The sequence below is a fragment of the Apium graveolens genome, chromosome 6 (assembly GCF_009905375.1).
Source record: "Apium graveolens cultivar Ventura chromosome 6, ASM990537v1, whole genome shotgun sequence".
NCBI lineage: Eukaryota > Viridiplantae > Streptophyta > Magnoliopsida > Apiales > Apiaceae > Apium > Apium graveolens.
In genome coordinates this window covers 6,227,754-6,244,275 of record NC_133652.1, presented here as the reverse complement: position 1 = coordinate 6,244,275, position 16,522 = coordinate 6,227,754, and the positions used below count along the sequence as shown (strand labels likewise).

General features: G+C 34.4%; 4 protein-coding genes across 6 annotated transcripts; 2 read left to right on the top strand and 2 right to left on the bottom strand.

The window, feature by feature from the left end:
• Window positions 1-1,467: 1,467 nt before the first annotated feature.
• On the top strand, window positions 1,468-7,223 carry LOC141666666 (tubulin gamma-1 chain). 3 transcript variants are annotated; one of them, XM_074472790.1, is made up of 12 exons: window positions 1,468-1,846; window positions 2,920-3,120; window positions 3,273-3,384; window positions 3,729-3,988; window positions 4,530-4,583; window positions 4,658-4,762; window positions 5,292-5,366; window positions 5,451-5,495; window positions 5,643-5,771; window positions 6,330-6,434; window positions 6,517-6,627; window positions 6,910-7,223. In XM_074472790.1, the coding sequence occupies exons 1-11, from the start codon at window positions 1,718-1,720 to the stop codon at window positions 6,583-6,585; spliced, it is 1,284 nt and encodes a 427-aa protein (XP_074328891.1). In that variant the 5' UTR covers window positions 1,468-1,717; the 3' UTR covers window positions 6,586-6,627; window positions 6,910-7,223. The 3 variants fall into 3 exon arrangements, with proteins under 3 accessions (XP_074328891.1, XP_074328890.1, XP_074328889.1); XM_074472789.1 differs by having other exon boundaries at window positions 3,729-4,129; window positions 6,517-6,592; XM_074472788.1 differs by having other exon boundaries at window positions 1,469-1,846; window positions 3,729-4,129.
• A 252-nt stretch (window positions 7,224-7,475) lies between these two features.
• Window positions 7,476-8,640, bottom strand: LOC141666667 (uncharacterized). Its single transcript, XM_074472791.1, has 2 exons — window positions 8,222-8,640; window positions 7,476-7,931 (listed from the first exon to the last, which is right to left on the bottom strand). The coding sequence occupies exons 1-2, from the start codon at window positions 8,450-8,452 to the stop codon at window positions 7,491-7,493; spliced, it is 672 nt and encodes a 223-aa protein (XP_074328892.1). The 5' UTR covers window positions 8,453-8,640; the 3' UTR covers window positions 7,476-7,490.
• Window positions 8,641-13,211: 4,571 nt separating this feature from the next.
• On the top strand, window positions 13,212-15,093 carry LOC141663598 (GDSL esterase/lipase At4g01130-like). The gene is made up of 5 exons (XM_074469380.1): window positions 13,212-13,499; window positions 13,663-13,857; window positions 14,078-14,211; window positions 14,299-14,569; window positions 14,652-15,093. The coding sequence occupies exons 1-5, from the start codon at window positions 13,274-13,276 to the stop codon at window positions 14,915-14,917; spliced, it is 1,092 nt and encodes a 363-aa protein (XP_074325481.1). The 5' UTR covers window positions 13,212-13,273; the 3' UTR covers window positions 14,918-15,093.
• A 223-nt stretch (window positions 15,094-15,316) lies between these two features.
• Window positions 15,317-16,213, bottom strand: LOC141664483 (uncharacterized). The gene has a single exon (XM_074470436.1). The coding sequence runs from the start codon at window positions 16,211-16,213 to the stop codon at window positions 15,317-15,319; it is 897 nt and encodes a 298-aa protein (XP_074326537.1).
• Window positions 16,214-16,522: the final 309 nt, after the last annotated feature.

Genomic DNA, 16,522 nt, shown 5'->3' with positions numbered 1-16,522 from the left:
GCTATCCTATTAGTAATTTGTGTTCCACTAGAGTTGAAGATAAGTTATATGAAGTGAAACAACAAATTGCAATAGTTTGTGGAACTCTACTTGGGGGGGGGGGGCATATTTCTACATCTCTTGTAGGAAGTAAATATTAATATTGTGGAAATGGCAAAAAAAATGTAGCTTTTGTGTCCTTGTTAAAAAATAAGCACTTGTTGTCGGAAAAAAAACACCTAATATGGTACTTTGCTACTTGTTTTTCCGTAATAAGTCACTCTCAGGTCTCAATATATGCATAGATCGTACGTACCGAGCAAAAGCTATGCATGTATAATCCTATTGCTTTTATGAATGTAATTGGTTGTAAATTAAGTAATATAGAAAGCAACGTATAGGCTAAAGCCTAATGTTGGAAGTCGTTTGTAAGCTGTGTAATCCCTTTCTGCAACTCTTTGCAAAAATTGAATAAAAAAAGAGAGAGCAGTGGTAGAGATATCAAAATAGCTTCCAAAAGACGCATGATATTTTGTAGTTACTACCTCCGTCCCACCAGATGTTTACATCTCTGGTGGGCACGGAGACCAATATATATATATAAGTAGAAGTAATGAAAAGTGATGAAAAGTGATGAAAAGTGGTTAAAGTAGTTAAAGTACGGAGACCAATATATATATATATAAGTAGAAGTAATGAAAAGTGATGAAAAGTGATGAAAAGTGGTTAAAGTAGTTAAAGTAGTGAGACCTATTAATATTTAATAATAGATTTTAGAGAGCGGAGGAAGTTAGTGGGTGTAATAGTGTTTTATATTATTAAAAGTTTACTATTTTTGAAATGTAAAAAAATGGATGAGACGACCCAAAATAGTAACTGTAAAGAAATGGATGGGACAGAGGGAGTAGTTGGAAAATTTTTGGAATTTTTTTGGGAACCAATAGAATTATTAAAAAAAAGGCAAATGAAATTCAAAAATCAATCGAAAATGTTGAGACTCCCAAGTTTTATTTAGTGTCAGAGTACCAACGCATCAACTAGCAAACGAAAACCAATGACGTCATAATTTTTTTCATTAAAGTTGTTTTATTTAATAAAACAAAAAATAAAGAAGGAATTTAACTTATATGACGCAAGTCATTCGACGTAACATAATAATTCTTATATTTTTCTTCATAATACTAGTTTAATCTCGATAAATAAATACATTGAGATTTGAAAAATTTATTAATCCAGTGTAATTATTCATTTTTTAAGGTTAAAAATACACTGTCTTTATTATGACGGGACCGGAAAAAATAATTAATTTAATCAATAAATTTGTTTATTGAATATTAATTTATCGTTGTTCTAGTGTATTAACTAATTACAATAAATTTGATCTTAAAATAATAATATGATAATGAAATGTAGGAATAAAATAAAGCTAGGAAAAGAAGAAGAATAGGTATAGAAAAATACGAAAGGCTGAGGCACCTTTTTTTTTTTTTTGAACTAATTGAAAAAAGGGAGCCAGGATAGTAGACCTACTACTCCACTAGCAGTCGTCCCCGCCCTTGCAAAGTGTAGTGAGAGAAGTATTGAAAGGGGGCTTTCTACCGCAATTCCCAATCGAGCGAGAGAGATCGGGAGAGAAGAGAGGGAGAGATCGAGAGAGAGACTGGTGAGAGATCGAGAGAGAGAGAGACTGGTGAGAGAGAGATAGAGAGAGAGAGAGAGAGAGATTCGTTGAGAGAGGATGCCTCGAGAGATAATAACGCTGCAAGTGGGACAATGCGGGAATCAGATAGGAATGGAGTTCTGGAAGCAATTGTGTCTGGAACACGGTATCAGCAAAGACGGCATCCTCGAAGATTTCGCTACTCAGGTAGGTTTGTTTCTATATATATCCACATTTCGATTAACTAATTACATTTTCGAACACATAACTGCCTTTTAAAGTTTAACCTAACACACACTTCCGATTCTTAATTGGAATTATAACTTAATTCCAATTTCTAATTTCCCTTCTTCATTTTTCGGAGACTAGACACTGTTCGAAAAGTCTCAATTTAGGCTTACTAGCTTCCTTTATGGCTGAGCCGGTTGTGCCACAAGAAGCACTACTAATTTTAATTCACCACTATTCTACATTTTGAATTCTGTATCCAACAAACACGTGCGAGTGCCCCACTACATACAACATAACCACCAACAATTATGTTATTATTTTTCCAGCAAATAATCAGCCAAGCTAATATTTCCAATGCGCATAAGAGCAGAGTCTTAAATTTCATTCCAAGTCATTCTGTTCTTCGAGTCCTTGGAAATTGTGTAGCAATAGATAATTAATAAGAAATGTTATTTGGCTTCTTAAGAAAGAGAGGGAACATGGCGGGTTTGACAAGACCTATGAGCTGAAGGTGGTTTTTTAGTAGATATTAAATAAGCTGGCTGTGGCAGATAAATGCAAAATAGTAGTTTATCTTCCTATTGTAACCTACTGTAGAGTACGGGCTTTGACTCAGTCCTAGTGTGGCCGATCATCCGGAAAGACCACCTAAGCATCATTGGCTTGGTTAGCATTGCTTCTTTATGATGTCCTTGTCAGTGTCCTATAGCTCATAGTGCTCATAGTGATCTCTTATAAGAAAATTCTCATTCTAGTCGTGCCACTTATGAGAGAGTTGATACAAAGGGCTAGAATTGCTAGTTGACTTCGTGCCTTCTTATGATGCTATGATTGTGTAAGTGATGGCAATAATTATAATAGCATTTCTTCAAAACTTATTTGTACTCAATTTGCCATGACAATCTTAATTGGCCTACGGCAGATGAAGATGACAAGAACAATAACAATAATAACAGAGAATTAACTCATTAAAGTTTAACCAATATCTTTCCTTATCAACATTGGAGATTTCTGTTCACTAACGTATATATGCATTCATAATGCTGCAGGGAGGTGACAGGAAGGATGTGTTTTTCTATCAAGCTGATGATCAACACTACATACCAAGAGCTTTGTTAATGGATTTGGAGCCTAGGGTGATTAATGGTATTCAAACCGGTGATTATCGCAACCTGTTTAATCACGAGAATTTATTTATGTCAAAAGAGGGAGGGGGTGCAGGAAACAACTGGGCTAGCGGATATCATCAGGTTAATACTTATTGTTTAATATTAAATTTAAGCAATGTTGGGAGGTAATCAGACTTGAAATTTAGGCGGAAAATATTGGGTTCTTCGCAGTAGTTTGCCTACAAGCTTATCGTAAATTATCAGATTTTTTCATGTAGTGATTGTCTTTGTAGGGAAAAAGTGTTGAAGAGGATTTGATGGACATGATTGACAGAGAAGCAGATGGGAGTGACAGTCTTGAGGGTTTTGTTTTATGCCATTCTATTGCTGGGGGAACAGGCTCAGGTTCTGACAGATTAATTTTTTTTTTTTTTTATCAAATTATTAAGATTCTGGCTCAGGGATTATAGGTCTTTTCATTGATCTGCACAATAGTATTTAGTAATTGTTTGCAACTTGATATTTTCTTCACCTTCATCGCACATACTTAAAAATGAAGAGGCTGTGGTAATCATCTGTAACAGTGGTATTAGAAAGTAATTCTCAGAAACAATAATACAGTCAAAATATTGCTCTTATATCTAGGTCAATATATCTATATAAAATGCTTGCCTGATAACCTTTGTGCATGTCCGACTCCGAGGGTTTATCAATTGAATATTTATTGATTAATTGTTCATCAAATTCAGGTATGGGTTCATATCTGTTGGAGACTCTGAATGATCGTTACAGCAAGAAACTTGTACAGACATATAGCGTGTTCCCTAACCAGAACGAGATAAGCGATGTGGTGGTCCAGCCGTACAACTCTCTTTTGACACTCAAGCGCCTTACTCTGAATGCTGATTGTGTAGTTGTTCTTGATAATACTGCATTGAATAGAATTGCTGTGGAACGCCTTCATATTCCAAATCCTTCTGTCTCCCAGACCAACTCTTTAGTTTCAACTGTAATGTCAGCAAGTACAACCACTCTGCGTTATCCTGGATACATGAATAATGACTTAGTTGGCCTTCTTGCTTCATTGATCCCAACACCAAGATGTCACTTTCTAATGACAGGATATACACCTCTAACAGTAGAGCGCCAGGTAAAATATCTATGGCCATATACGTAATTGAATAAATCTCGCTGTGAAGTTTCTAGCCAAGGAAATACCCCGAGGCCGTGAGAAATGGCATATGCCATTATATAACCTTGAAGTTGATTTTTGAAACTAAAATTAGTAATTTAAGAAATGTAGTCTTTAGGGCGTATGTAATTGGCCTAATATAAGAAAATAGATGCTAGTTGGCTAGTCAAACAAAAGCTGGTTATTGGCTTGACCTTGCTTAACCCTTGAAATAATCACAATGCTACTATCTTACTTAATATAAAATAAAGTACAAAAGTTGATTTTGTTACCATTTTAGTATGTGAAGAGCAACCAATTTTATATATCCTTTGAGTATCACAGTTGTAACTTTATTTAAGTGATCTGATTTTTGCAGGCTAATATGATTCGTAAAACTACTGTACTAGATGTGATGAGAAGACTTCTTCAGGCAAGATATACATTGTCTATAGATTTCTTTAGTATTCTAATGCAGGAGTTTCATGACTATGGTTTCCTTCGCAGACAAAGAATATCATGGTTTCCCCTAATGCCCGAACAAAAGAAGCTAGTCAGGCAAAGTACATATCGATATTAAACATTATACAGGGAGAAGTTGATCCTACTCAGGTAATTATACTAGTGTAATTTTAAAGTGTTTTCAATGTTGTTTTCTAATTTGAACTTTAGGTGTCTGGATGCGTACTTGGTATCTTTAACTAAATACCGAATTATTAAAAATCTGAAATAAGAACTTTATGGGTAGTATGGATAATAACTCAAAAGCTTATGGTCTCTTCTCTAGTTGATGTTGGGAAATGAAAGAGGGCGGATTGAGAAAGGTTGCGTAATCTTCTCTCATAACAGTGTTCCTTGTTCTTTTTTCAAAATAGTATAATTTCTTTTAAAAATCCAAAGATATCCCTCGTTTAACTGATCAATTTATATATTATTATGTCCGTGTTCATCATTTCTTTGCACCTGTAAGATCAATGCACCATGATTTCAGTTGAACGATGGTTGAATGTTCTCACCCCTTAGGTCTTTGTTCATTTATGGAAACTTACTGTAGATGATTATGTATATGTTTGACTCTAAAGTTTGATCTTTTGCTGATAACTCTCACTGAACTGCATTCACCTTATTGTGGTGAAATCAGGTTCATGATAGTCTGCAAAGAATCCGTGAAAGAAAGCTTGTTAATTTCATTGAATGGGGACCTGCAAGCATTCAGGCATGTTTCCTGCACCCATTTAGTTACTATATATTGTTCACCTTCTTTTTGTAAATAAATTTTAAAGTTTTTTTTTCTTGGCAGGTTGCTTTATCTAGAAAATCCCCTTATGTTCAAACTGCCCATAGGGTGAGAATTTACGTTCTTTAATCTTTTTATCTAATCATTAGTACCGCTACACTCACTGTCACTACTTTATGTTGCTTCTGTTTCTGCTACTACACAATGTTTAAAATTAAACTAATGATCTACATGTCTTATAATCACATAATTTAGGTAAGTGGCCTTATGCTTGCAAGTTATACTGGGATCCGGCACCTATTTAGCAAATGTTTGAGTCAGTATTCACTATTGAGGAAGAGGCAAGCATTTCTTGACAAATACAGGAGTTTCCCATTGTTTGATGTAAGTTGCTACTGTAGGTTAAATTTTTAGTCTACCTTGTTGATTTTGATGAATTTCGATTTTGTACTGATAGTTAATAAGTACTCTTTAGATGCATATATGAATATGCTCTTGGCACTAGTACTGTTTATTTTGTTTCTCCGTGATTAAAATACTAGATCAGTCGAGTCAATTGTTTCCCTAGTTATTTACTATTATTGATATACGATTCCTTTATCTATAACTCTATTTGATATATAATATATATGTCAATTATTGACATTGACATTAGTATGCAGGATCACACGAGTCTTGATTAAATTTTGAGCTATAAAGTTAGTAGTACGGTAAAATTATCTATTTTGCATATAATGATTTGGACTTTGGATTCGATATTCAGTCCATAAATTGTTGGACAGTGCATAAGATTTTTTTTATTGAACTGTAAAATAAATGTTTTTTGTGTTGCTCTTCAAAAATTTCCCGTCAGGCCTTTAACAATTCTGAAGGTTCATCTCAATTGACTGTCCTTCACTGCCAATATTTGCACAATTTGTTTACATTTTCATATGGTGACAGGACAACGATCTTTCAGAATTTGATGAATCTAGAGAGATAATTGAGAGCTTGGTTGATGAATACAAGGCTTGTGAGTCCCCTGACTACATCAAATGGGGAATGGAGGTACGTCTTTTACTAGTCTGATCCCCTCCGTATATAGTAAATGTTTTGTGTTTACAATTGAGTATATTTTAATTTTGTGCAGGATCCAGATCACATCCTAACTGGAGAAGGGAATGCTACAGGATCTGTAGCTCCAAACTTAGCAATATGAACAACTAGTATACCCCGCTTTCACCTTTTGCATTAATCCGAGGTTCCTTTTTATCTTACTAATGTTGAGACATTTTATATAACGTCTCATTTACTGGTTTTGATATGAATTTGCATAGTTTACTGGAGGTTATACAGATTCTTTGCTATATTACTTTCTTCATATATATTAAACCAGCGCCTAAGTTGCACGGAATGAACCTGTAGATATATTAGTCTTGGCACATTTGAAAGTCCTGAATCTCATGATTGCATGTCTTGTCTGACATGACTGCTTACTTACTGTTACTATTTTTCTAATTCAGTCTTTTGTTCTCTTCTGCAGGAACTTCTAATGACCAAGGCACTAGTATTAATCTTCTTTTGGATGCATCTTACAACTTTGTTTGATCGAATGTAATTGGAAGTGTACTGATAAATATTGCCAATTCTGTCATTATGGCCGTTACCTAGTTTATCTGTTTATTGCAGCCTGCCTAGTTATTAATGGTGTTTTTTTATATATTTTTTGCCACGTTGTACATAAATTTAGTTCATGAAGTGGCTTATCTACATTTGTGTGCTATGATTGTTTTTAATCACTGCTGATATTGGTTTTGACACTGTATGCCATGTTTTTTACGTTGGCTGGTATTATTATTTTTTGTTTTTGTTTACTACAGTTCAATGTAGCTGGCTATTAGTTGGTTCTTGGAGTTGCTGATCGATTGTCCATCGTTTGCATATCGCCAGTCCATAATCGTATCGCCAAGGTCAGTAGTAAAACCTAGCCCTCCCAATTCCATCATCAGTTATGCACATACGTTTAATCCTCCATTGCTATCTACACACTTTTATCAAAGTTTTCCAGATAAATTTGATACATGTTACATTTTTATGTGTACAAGAATCTGATTCGCTACAAAATTATCCCATTCCATATGAAACTTCTAAAGGACTATCTGAATCAATTGCTAAAAAATCAAAATTTCTAGCAATTACTGAATCTGGAGATGAGACACATTTATATTTCTGCCTAGATTGGCAGAAGTTATATGTTGATGTAACAGAAACAGAAATAAGAGCTAGTTTTATTGCAGTTCTAGCAGTTCCATGCCAATTCAATGGATTAAAGAAACCTCTAATGCAGTTTATAAAAACCCGAGATTTGTCATCCTCCACTTGAAGTTCTTCGACTTGTTTCTTCGTGTTCTCGTTACTGAAACAAGCATTCAACTCATCGATCACATTGAGCTGTCCTCCTTCCTGTTCTTGGTAATGTTTTATGTTTTCCGTAAGATGCATTCTACTTTTCTCTAGCTTGATAAATGCTTCTTGGCATTGTTGGCGTTGGTGTGATTGCAATTTCTACATTAACGCAAATAAAACATCGTTAATCAAACAAGCTTTATAGTAGATTAGATCTTCAAACATACAATTCACCAGTTGTGTTTTTTACAAAGATTACATTTGAACACAATCCTACAAATACACTTACGTATAATTTTCTTCACTACAAGAAGGCAAAGAACGACAAACCTGCCAACAAATTGTTGGTGCAGTGATTGAGTTCTTGTACCCCTTGCGGGAGGTCAAGGGTCGAGACTTCGACCCCTGACTTGTGCATGTGTTATTAATTAGCAAAAAAAACGACATACCTGCAATGACACAAGCGTGTTATCAACATCTTTGAGCGAATCTTTAATGGCTATCAATCTTTGCTTCTCCTCGTCCACCCATGGACTTTCTGCAATTCCACAGAGTAACCTATGTTCTGAACAATGCTTGCACACAGTGATCCTTTCATTCTCGATTTCATTGCTTATTCTATCAACCAAACTCCAAGCTTTCATACTCAATGTTCTTAGTCGAGTTTCATCGATCTCCATATAAGTTGGTGATGCAACTTATAAGCTACTAGCTTTCTTCTCTTATGATATGTTCCCAGGCTATTCTCTACCATTTGTTACTATTAGATTTGTGAGAGCAACAGCCATTATTTTCATTGGTTGAAATTATAGCAGGATGAAATGTGTAGGCCTCCATTTCTTTTATTCTAATGGTCTACATTTCATGTATGTTGCGTTATGATTTTGATTCTGTGGTTTACTTTATTTATGTTGAATTTTTCTTCTTCTTATATGAAATAAATGAATGCAGTAGCTTGCAAAAAAGAAATAAAACCAGATATTGGCCAAGACAAATATGATTTTGTTACCTAATGAGTTCACAATTAGATGGAGAGTAGTAGTAAAAATATGTTGCAGTTGGACACAATATTTTTATATTTTTTTTACTAATTTGGCTTATATGCCTTACAATTTATTATCTGTCATAACAAATCTCGGGGTGAGCGAGAATCGAACCGGAGTGAGCGAGAATCGAACTCAGAATCTGGAACGACAAGAGATAAGCCCTTAACCACTTGAATAATCTCATCGAGTTATCTCATCGCGCTCGTCGTAGGACACAAAATAGTAACTCAAAGTTTTGAAATAATTTAAGGTTATCAATACTTTGATCCTCGAAATTTCAGCAAAAATACACATTAATCTTAAAGAAAAGAAAATTTATAACTATTTTCATGTACACAACAATCTTTTTAACGTTCAAATTACCAGAATTTTTTATCGACATATCCGATGAAGGTGAAAGTGTAATTTTTATTATTTTTGTATTGTCATGCGGATGGATAGATTGACCTTTGACGCACAACATTTTTTAGAGATAAACACATTTAAAAATTTTGATCGGTTTAATTTTCGATTATGATATATTTGAATACAAGATCGTATTAGATATAATTAGGTTTGTGTATACTTCGAACTAAAATGAGATAAATTTGGAATAAGATTGAATTGAACCCGGTTTAAATTAAGTTCGTTTCTATCTTTTTAATAAGTTCAGTGTATCGAATAAAAAAGACGGTACTTATTAATCTTAAGTTTTCTATCTTTTATACCTCCTGAGTCATGCTTAAATGCGGTTTAACTTGGTTCACGTGTTTTGATGGCTATTGCGTGAACCCGTGAGTTTACCCAGTACGCACCCGAAGGGTAGCGGCTGCGGGTTCTCTATGATTAAAAAAATAATAATTTATTGTCAAACTAAAATAAACGTCATTAAGTAAGTTCGTCAAATAAATATCTTATTCACTAACAATCATTTTTCTAATAACTAAAGAATCTTATTAAGTATAAAATTTTTGATATAAATTAAATAGTATAATTTTGTTTTAAAATTTTGACTAAATAATTTATATTTTAAAGAAATCGGCACAAATATATCATGTATTATCATACATAAATGAATTTCGTGCTCCAATATTATAGGAGATCGAATCCTTGTTGAAATTATTTTATTGGTAAAACAACAAAATATTGACATACTTATCATTTAATAAACGTAATAATGCTGACAAAATAAAAATACTAGTTAGTAATGGATGAAGCGTGACAGTGTAAGAAAATGTACAAAAAATAAAACAGGTGTCATAGGTTACGCACCACGTGTTTATCCAAGTTCCAGCTGTCCATTGCATACGTGTAACATTAAGCATCGTTGGCGCATACATTTAAGTTTGATCATACCGTAACTGTTTGGCCACGTTTCATTTTTGACACGTATAATATCGAAAAACTGACACTACGCCGCCGCAACTTATTTGGAAAATTTATTTTAAGCGGCGTTCCGCAATTGGCCGAGTCCGGATATTTATTTTTAAGCGATCGTCATCTCCGAGGTCCGCGTAATATGATTCAAAAATGATTTTATGAAAAAATCGATCGAAACTCGGTTTAATTTCGAGTACTCGATATTTAAATCGAGTTTGACTTTCTCTTCTTTTTATTTTATTTATTTTTAAAATTATCCCGAAAAAATATCAAATATGAAATTATACATGTTTAATCTATATTTCAACTTTAGGGTTGCGCTCAACTTAGAACCAATTTTTAAAATAGATTTTAGAACCATTATAAAATAAAGTAAATTCTGGTGCGTAACCTTAAATTTTAAAAAAGACTATTATGATCTAAACCTATATGTAGTACATGTTTTTTTTGCATCGTTGTGTAAGCTAAAACATGTTTAAAAAATATATAATTATGAAATTCTATTGCAGAACCCTAACAAATAACGCAAAATTCTGCCGAAGAACCCTAACAAATAAGGCAAATTCTATAGTTTAACTCATAACTAAAATTTATTGATATTAAGGGTACTTAGGCTAAGGGTTCTAAAAGAACCGTGACCCTTCAACTTTATTGTTTCAAGTGTATTATTAATCTATTAATATTATCAAATAGTTTAATTTGTATTAGTATATAGCTACGTATGAGAGAAAAAATTAACAGAAAATGATAATCAATTGATTATTCGAGTAGTTAACCGAATACTCAATCCGGGTACTATCCAAATTTCGAATACTAATTTTTCCAAAACAAAATCCAGTCGAACCGATTCTCAATTTTTACGGCATTTTATTTTAAGTAGTCCGCACAAGCCCATAATAATGTTTCAACCATTTATGGGACCCCGCCATCGTCATCATCATTAGAGATTTTGGTTCAGATTCTAGAATTATTTTGGACATTAACATTTCAGAGATTCCAGGAAAACCGTCGACAAGGATTTTATAATTGAATGAAATCCTAAATTATAAGATTATTTTGTTGCTATCAGGTTACCGTTAATATTATATGATCGAGTGAAAAACTTTATCCACGATAAGAATGAACATAATTATAAGATTATTTTGTTGTCATTAGGCGGCTTTTTTCCTTTATATGAGGTTTGCTTTTGAACATAATTATTAGTAGTAGCAGACTAGTAGCCCAAAAGAAACAAATTATAAAACCGTCGACAAATGTTTTATCATCGAGTGAAATCCTAAATTATAAGATTATTTTGTTGCTATCAGGCTACCGTTAATATTTTATTATCGAGTGAAAAACTTCATCCACGATAAGAATGAACGTAATTATAAGATTATTTTGTTGTCGTTAAGCCGCTTTTTTCCTTTATATGAGGTTTGCTTTTGAACATAATTATTAGTAGTAGCAGGCTAGTAGCCCAAAAGAAACAAATTATAAAATCGTCGACAAAGGTTTTATCATCGAGTGAAATCCTAAATTATAAGATTATTTGTTGCTATCAGGCTACCGTTAACATTTTATTATCGCACGATAAGAATGGACATAATTATAAGATTATTTTGTTGCCGTTAGGCGGCTTTTTTCCTATATATGAGATTTGCTTTTGAACATAATTATTAGTAGTAGCAGGCTAGTAGCCCAAAATAAACAAATTATAAAACCGTCGACAAATATTTTATCATCGGGTGAAATCCTAAATTATAAGATTATTTTGTTGCTATCAGGCTGCCGTTAATATTTTATTATCGAGTGAAAAACTTCATCCACGATAATAATGAACGTAATTATAAGATTATTTTGTTGTCGTTAGGCGGCTTTTTTACTTTATATGAGGTTTGCTTTTGAACATAATTATGAGTAGCAGCAGGCTAGTAGCCCAAAAGAAACAAATTATAAAACCGTCGACAAAGGTTTTATCATCGAGTGAAATCCTAAATTATAAGATTATTTGTTGCTATTAGGCTACCATTAACATTTTATTATCGAATGAAAAACTTCATCCACGATAAGAATGAACATAATTATAAGATTATTATATTGCCGTTAGGCAGTTTTTTTCCTTTATACGAGGTTTGCTTTTTGAACATAATTATTAGTAGTAGCAGGCTAGTAGCCCAAAAGAAACAAATTATAAAACCGTCGACAAGGGTTATATCATCGAGTGAAATCCTAAATTATAAGATTATTTTGTTGCTATCAGGCTACCGTTAACATTTTATTATCAAGTGAAAAACTTCATCCACGATAAGAATGAACATAATTATAAGATTATTTTATTGCCGTTAGACGGCTTTTTTCCTTTATATGAGGTTTGCTTTTGAACATAATTATTAGTAGTAGCAGGCTAGTAGCCCAAAAAAAAAACATATTATAAAACCGTCGACAAGGGTTTATCATCGAGTGAAATCCTAAATTATAAAATTATTTTGTCGCTATCAGGCTACCGCTAACATTTTATTATCGAGTGAAAAACTTCATCCACGATAAGAATGAACATAATTATAAGATTATTTTGTTGCCGTTAGACAGTTTTTTTCCTTTATATGAGGTTTGCTTTTGAACATAATTATTAGTAATAGCAGGCTAGTAGCCCAAAAGAAACAAATTATAAAATCGTCGACAAGGATTTTATCATCGAGTGAAATCCTAAATTATAAGATTATTTTGTTGCTATCAGGCTACCGTTAACATTTTATTATCGAGTGAAAAACTTCATCCACGATAAGAATGAACGTAATTATAAGATTATTTTGTTGCCGTTAGGCGGCTTTTTTCCTTTATATGAGGTTTGCTTTTGAACATAATGTGTCACATACAGACCTTATAGTAGTGTTTCTCACATGAACTAGAGATGAGCTTTGCTAAATTTATCAAAGGCAATTCAAAATTTGATTCTCCTGTTCAAGAGTTATCCGATTACATATGTAATCCAATAATGTGCAGATTTGAAAACTAGGTTCTTTCAGATCTATAAATACTGAGCTCTGTGTAAACAATCCTTCACAAAAAAAAATAATCAAAGAATCAAAGTTCTCTCTTTTATAGCTTAGAAAAATGAGTTCTACAACATTCCAACAATATGTTTGTGTTGTTTTAATGCTGATAATAACCGTGTTTGTGAGATATAACGACGCCAACTGCACTTTCCAGGCCATCTTTAACTTCGGCGACTCGAATAGTGATACAGGGAGTATGCCAATGTCTTCCCCTAACGGCAACACCTATTTTCAAAAACCCGCTGGCCGGAGTTGTGATGGAAGGCTCATGATAGACTTTTTAGGTAACTCGCGCATATTTTGTTTTTTTTTTTGCTAATTGATTACATACGCACATGTCAGGGGTCGAACTACTGATCTCCCGCAAGGGGTACAAGAGCTCTATAACTCAGCTCGTGCATATTTTTGTTTCTGACAAAAAAAGTTAACATTTTTTTGGTGATGCAGCTCAAGCTCTGGGGTTTCCCTTTCTGAATGCGTATTCAGAATCAGGCGGATCAGATTATACGCATGGTGTTAATTTTGCAGCACAAGGAGCTACGGTGAAGCCACCTGATTCTTCAAACAAAGATTGGGTCAGCCCGTACTATTTAGCCATTCAGCTTAATCGAATGAAAACCTACGCATCCAAAGTCTCCCAAGGTGACAAATTTTAACAGTTTAGTTGTTCATCTGTTTGTTTTTTTTTGCGATTAATTCATCACTTCTTTGTTAATCAAAACCTGAGTCTTGGTCTTGGTCGAGATCTTGGCTTCTCTATCTTGGCTTCTCCAGGAGACGTCAAGGGTTCGATTTCTGGTTTGTGCGTGAGTTTAACTATCAAAAACAAAAACCTGAGGGTCTTCCAATTTTCCTTTGCCAGATGTATTAGGAAAATCAATTTACACCATTCATATTGGCCAAAATGATGTTACTGGAGTCTTAGGATCAGCAGGCGTCGGTGGGGTGAAACAGAATCTTCCTCAAGTGGCGAATGATATTGTCAGTACCGTGAAGGTTAGTAAACGGTGATCCACTACTCGAACCCTGCAAACTAGAAACTATCTCTTTGCAAAACATGGTAAAAGTTAAGTTGTATTGCAGGAGCTATATGGATTAGGCGGACGTACATTTATGGTGCTAAACACCGGCCCTATGGGTTGCTATCCAGCTTTTTTAGTTCAATGGCAACACAGCAATTCTGATGTAGACAAGGCCGGTTGCATGACTTCATACAACGGTGGTGTATCAGAGTTCAATCAAATGCTTAAGGATGCACTATTCGGAGCAAAGCAACAACTTCCTGACGCTAATCTTGTATATGTGGACATCTATTCTGCATTGTTGGATATCTTCCAGAACCCGTCATCTCATGGTAATACACCACAATTACATTTATATACAGTCTCAGCCGTGATAAAATTTCTGAGAATAGTACTTAATTTTTTGTTATGCAGGATTGAAGCACGGCACAACAACTTGTTGTGGAGCTGGAGGGTCTTACAATTTCAATCCTCAAATAATGTGTGGTCATTCGGGTACTATAAATGGTTCTAGTGTTACTGCATCAGCTTGCGAAGATCCTTATGATTACATAAGCTGGGATGGGGTGCACACAACTGAAGCTGCTAACAAGATTGTGATGAATTCCATTGTCAACGGATACTATACTCAACCTACTTTTGATCTGCACAAGTACTGTGATATTCAACCTATCGGTTGATCATGCCGTTAACCTTGGTTAAGCTTTAAATTCCCTGTAATATATAAATAAGGATGAACGAATGCTCGAGCTGATGGGTAGGGTTGCAGGGCCGGTGGGGGGAGAGGGGCGGGTGCAGGTGTTCGTTCATTTGTGTAAACTGGTGCAATGGTGCAACCGAAAACGTGATGCATATATGTTAAGTGTGTATTAACTGTTCAAAAAATATATATAGAAAATATTTTGTTCTGTAAAATGATTCTTGCTATGCCTTAGACCACATTGTCAAGTCATTTGAGCCATATCCTGAGTAGGTTTCAGTAATCTTTGCAGTGCGTTCTCCTTCAAGAGAGGTTTCCGATGCACGTTTATTCATTTGGAATGATTAAAGAATACAATCCAGCAGAAAACTGAATACAATCAAGGAATATAATCATTTTCAGGAACTGCAACACTTCTATTCCATCCAGCTGAAGGCATTTTACTCCATCCAACACAAACTGTATCCATATTCTCATTCTTTTCTAACCGACTCTGCATACGCTCTAATTTCTTCTTTTCTGCATATTTACACATCGAAAAAACCATAAACAACAAAACCAAACCTCCAATTCCCCCTCCTAATCCAATCGCCAGACGTATCCTTCTATCCCTTAAAGAGGACTTTGATTTTGGGGCAATAATCGAATAATGGCCTTGCCTGGAAACCTGACACCTAGTTGGCTCCGTCACATTGCTGAATTCAATCGTCCCATTTGCACCAAACGTAACACATCTCAATGTTCCATTTTTAACCTTCTTAATTGAAATATCCGGAAATTGGATCAAAATAGTACTATTTCCCTCAAGGCTGAGATTAGGCCGAGCTGCACTGCTATTCGACGATGAATCATTGTCAGCATTATAAGTTGCAAAGCCGATAACAGGTGTTACAAATCTATAATTAGGGACATTGTAGTAATAAGATGACAAATTGCCAAGATCTTGAAAGACAAAATCTAGTCTTTTTACAAAAGGTATAATTCTAGTTTTGGGCGGGATATGAACTGCAGTAGAATGGATTCCTCGTGTCCAAATACTTGCAGTCCGGATCCGAATATACGATACTTTTATACCCGAATAATTGGACCGGAGAGAGATATCGTAGAATGTACCTGATCGGGGCAATTTCACTGCATTTCGTGCATAATCATGTAGAAAAACATTTAAAGAATTTGTATCAGGACCCCTATTTTCCTTGGCCAATGTCCCTTTGATGATCAAAAATGGCATCAACGACACGTAAAATATCCCCCAAACGATGTTCCTCGACGCCATTAACGTTAATTCAATCGTTCTTCTCCCGTCAGATAAATGTACAAGGACTGTTGCATGCCTGAACAAAAATTGGTTTGTTTATCTACCAGCAATGGTAAAGTGTAATTAGCAAAGATTATGGAAATGGTTCAACAACTAAGGGTGTGTTAATGGTGTTGGCACTTGTTTTCTTGTGAGATTAAGCAAAGCAAAGCAAAGCAAAGATTGTGAGAGAGGAGAGTGGTGGTAGACAATGTAATGGTTGTGTTTCTAACTTAGACCTACAAGCAAGGAAGATGTTTAACTTACACATGGTGTTGTTTTGTACTA

Bases quoted from the DNA above. Each gene is read 5' to 3' on its own strand.
- LOC141666666 (XM_074472789.1), top strand. From the start codon at position 1,718: ATGCCTCGAGAGATAATAACGCTGCAAGTGGGACAATGCGGGAATCAG. The intron at 3,385-3,728 runs GTTCTGACAGAT...CATCAAATTCAG, and splicing joins TGCTGGGGGAACAGGCTCAG to GTATGGGTTCATATCTGTTG. The intron at 4,130-4,529 runs GTAAAATATCTA...TGATTTTTGCAG, and splicing joins CTCTAACAGTAGAGCGCCAG to GCTAATATGATTCGTAAAAC.
- LOC141666667 (XM_074472791.1), bottom strand. From the start codon at position 8,452: ATGGAGATCGATGAAACTCGACTAAGAACATTGAGTATGAAAGCTTGG. The intron at 7,932-8,221 runs GTATGTCGTTTT...GCGTTAATGTAG, and splicing joins ACACGCTTGTGTCATTGCAG to AAATTGCAATCACACCAACG.
- LOC141663598 (XM_074469380.1), top strand. From the start codon at position 13,274: ATGAGTTCTACAACATTCCAACAATATGTTTGTGTTGTTTTAATGCTG. The intron at 13,500-13,662 runs GTAACTCGCGCA...TTGGTGATGCAG, and splicing joins GCTCATGATAGACTTTTTAG to CTCAAGCTCTGGGGTTTCCC. The intron at 14,570-14,651 runs GTAATACACCAC...TTTGTTATGCAG, and splicing joins CCAGAACCCGTCATCTCATG to GATTGAAGCACGGCACAACA.
- LOC141664483 (XM_074470436.1), bottom strand. From the start codon at position 16,213: ATGGCGTCGAGGAACATCGTTTGGGGGATATTTTACGTGTCGTTGATG.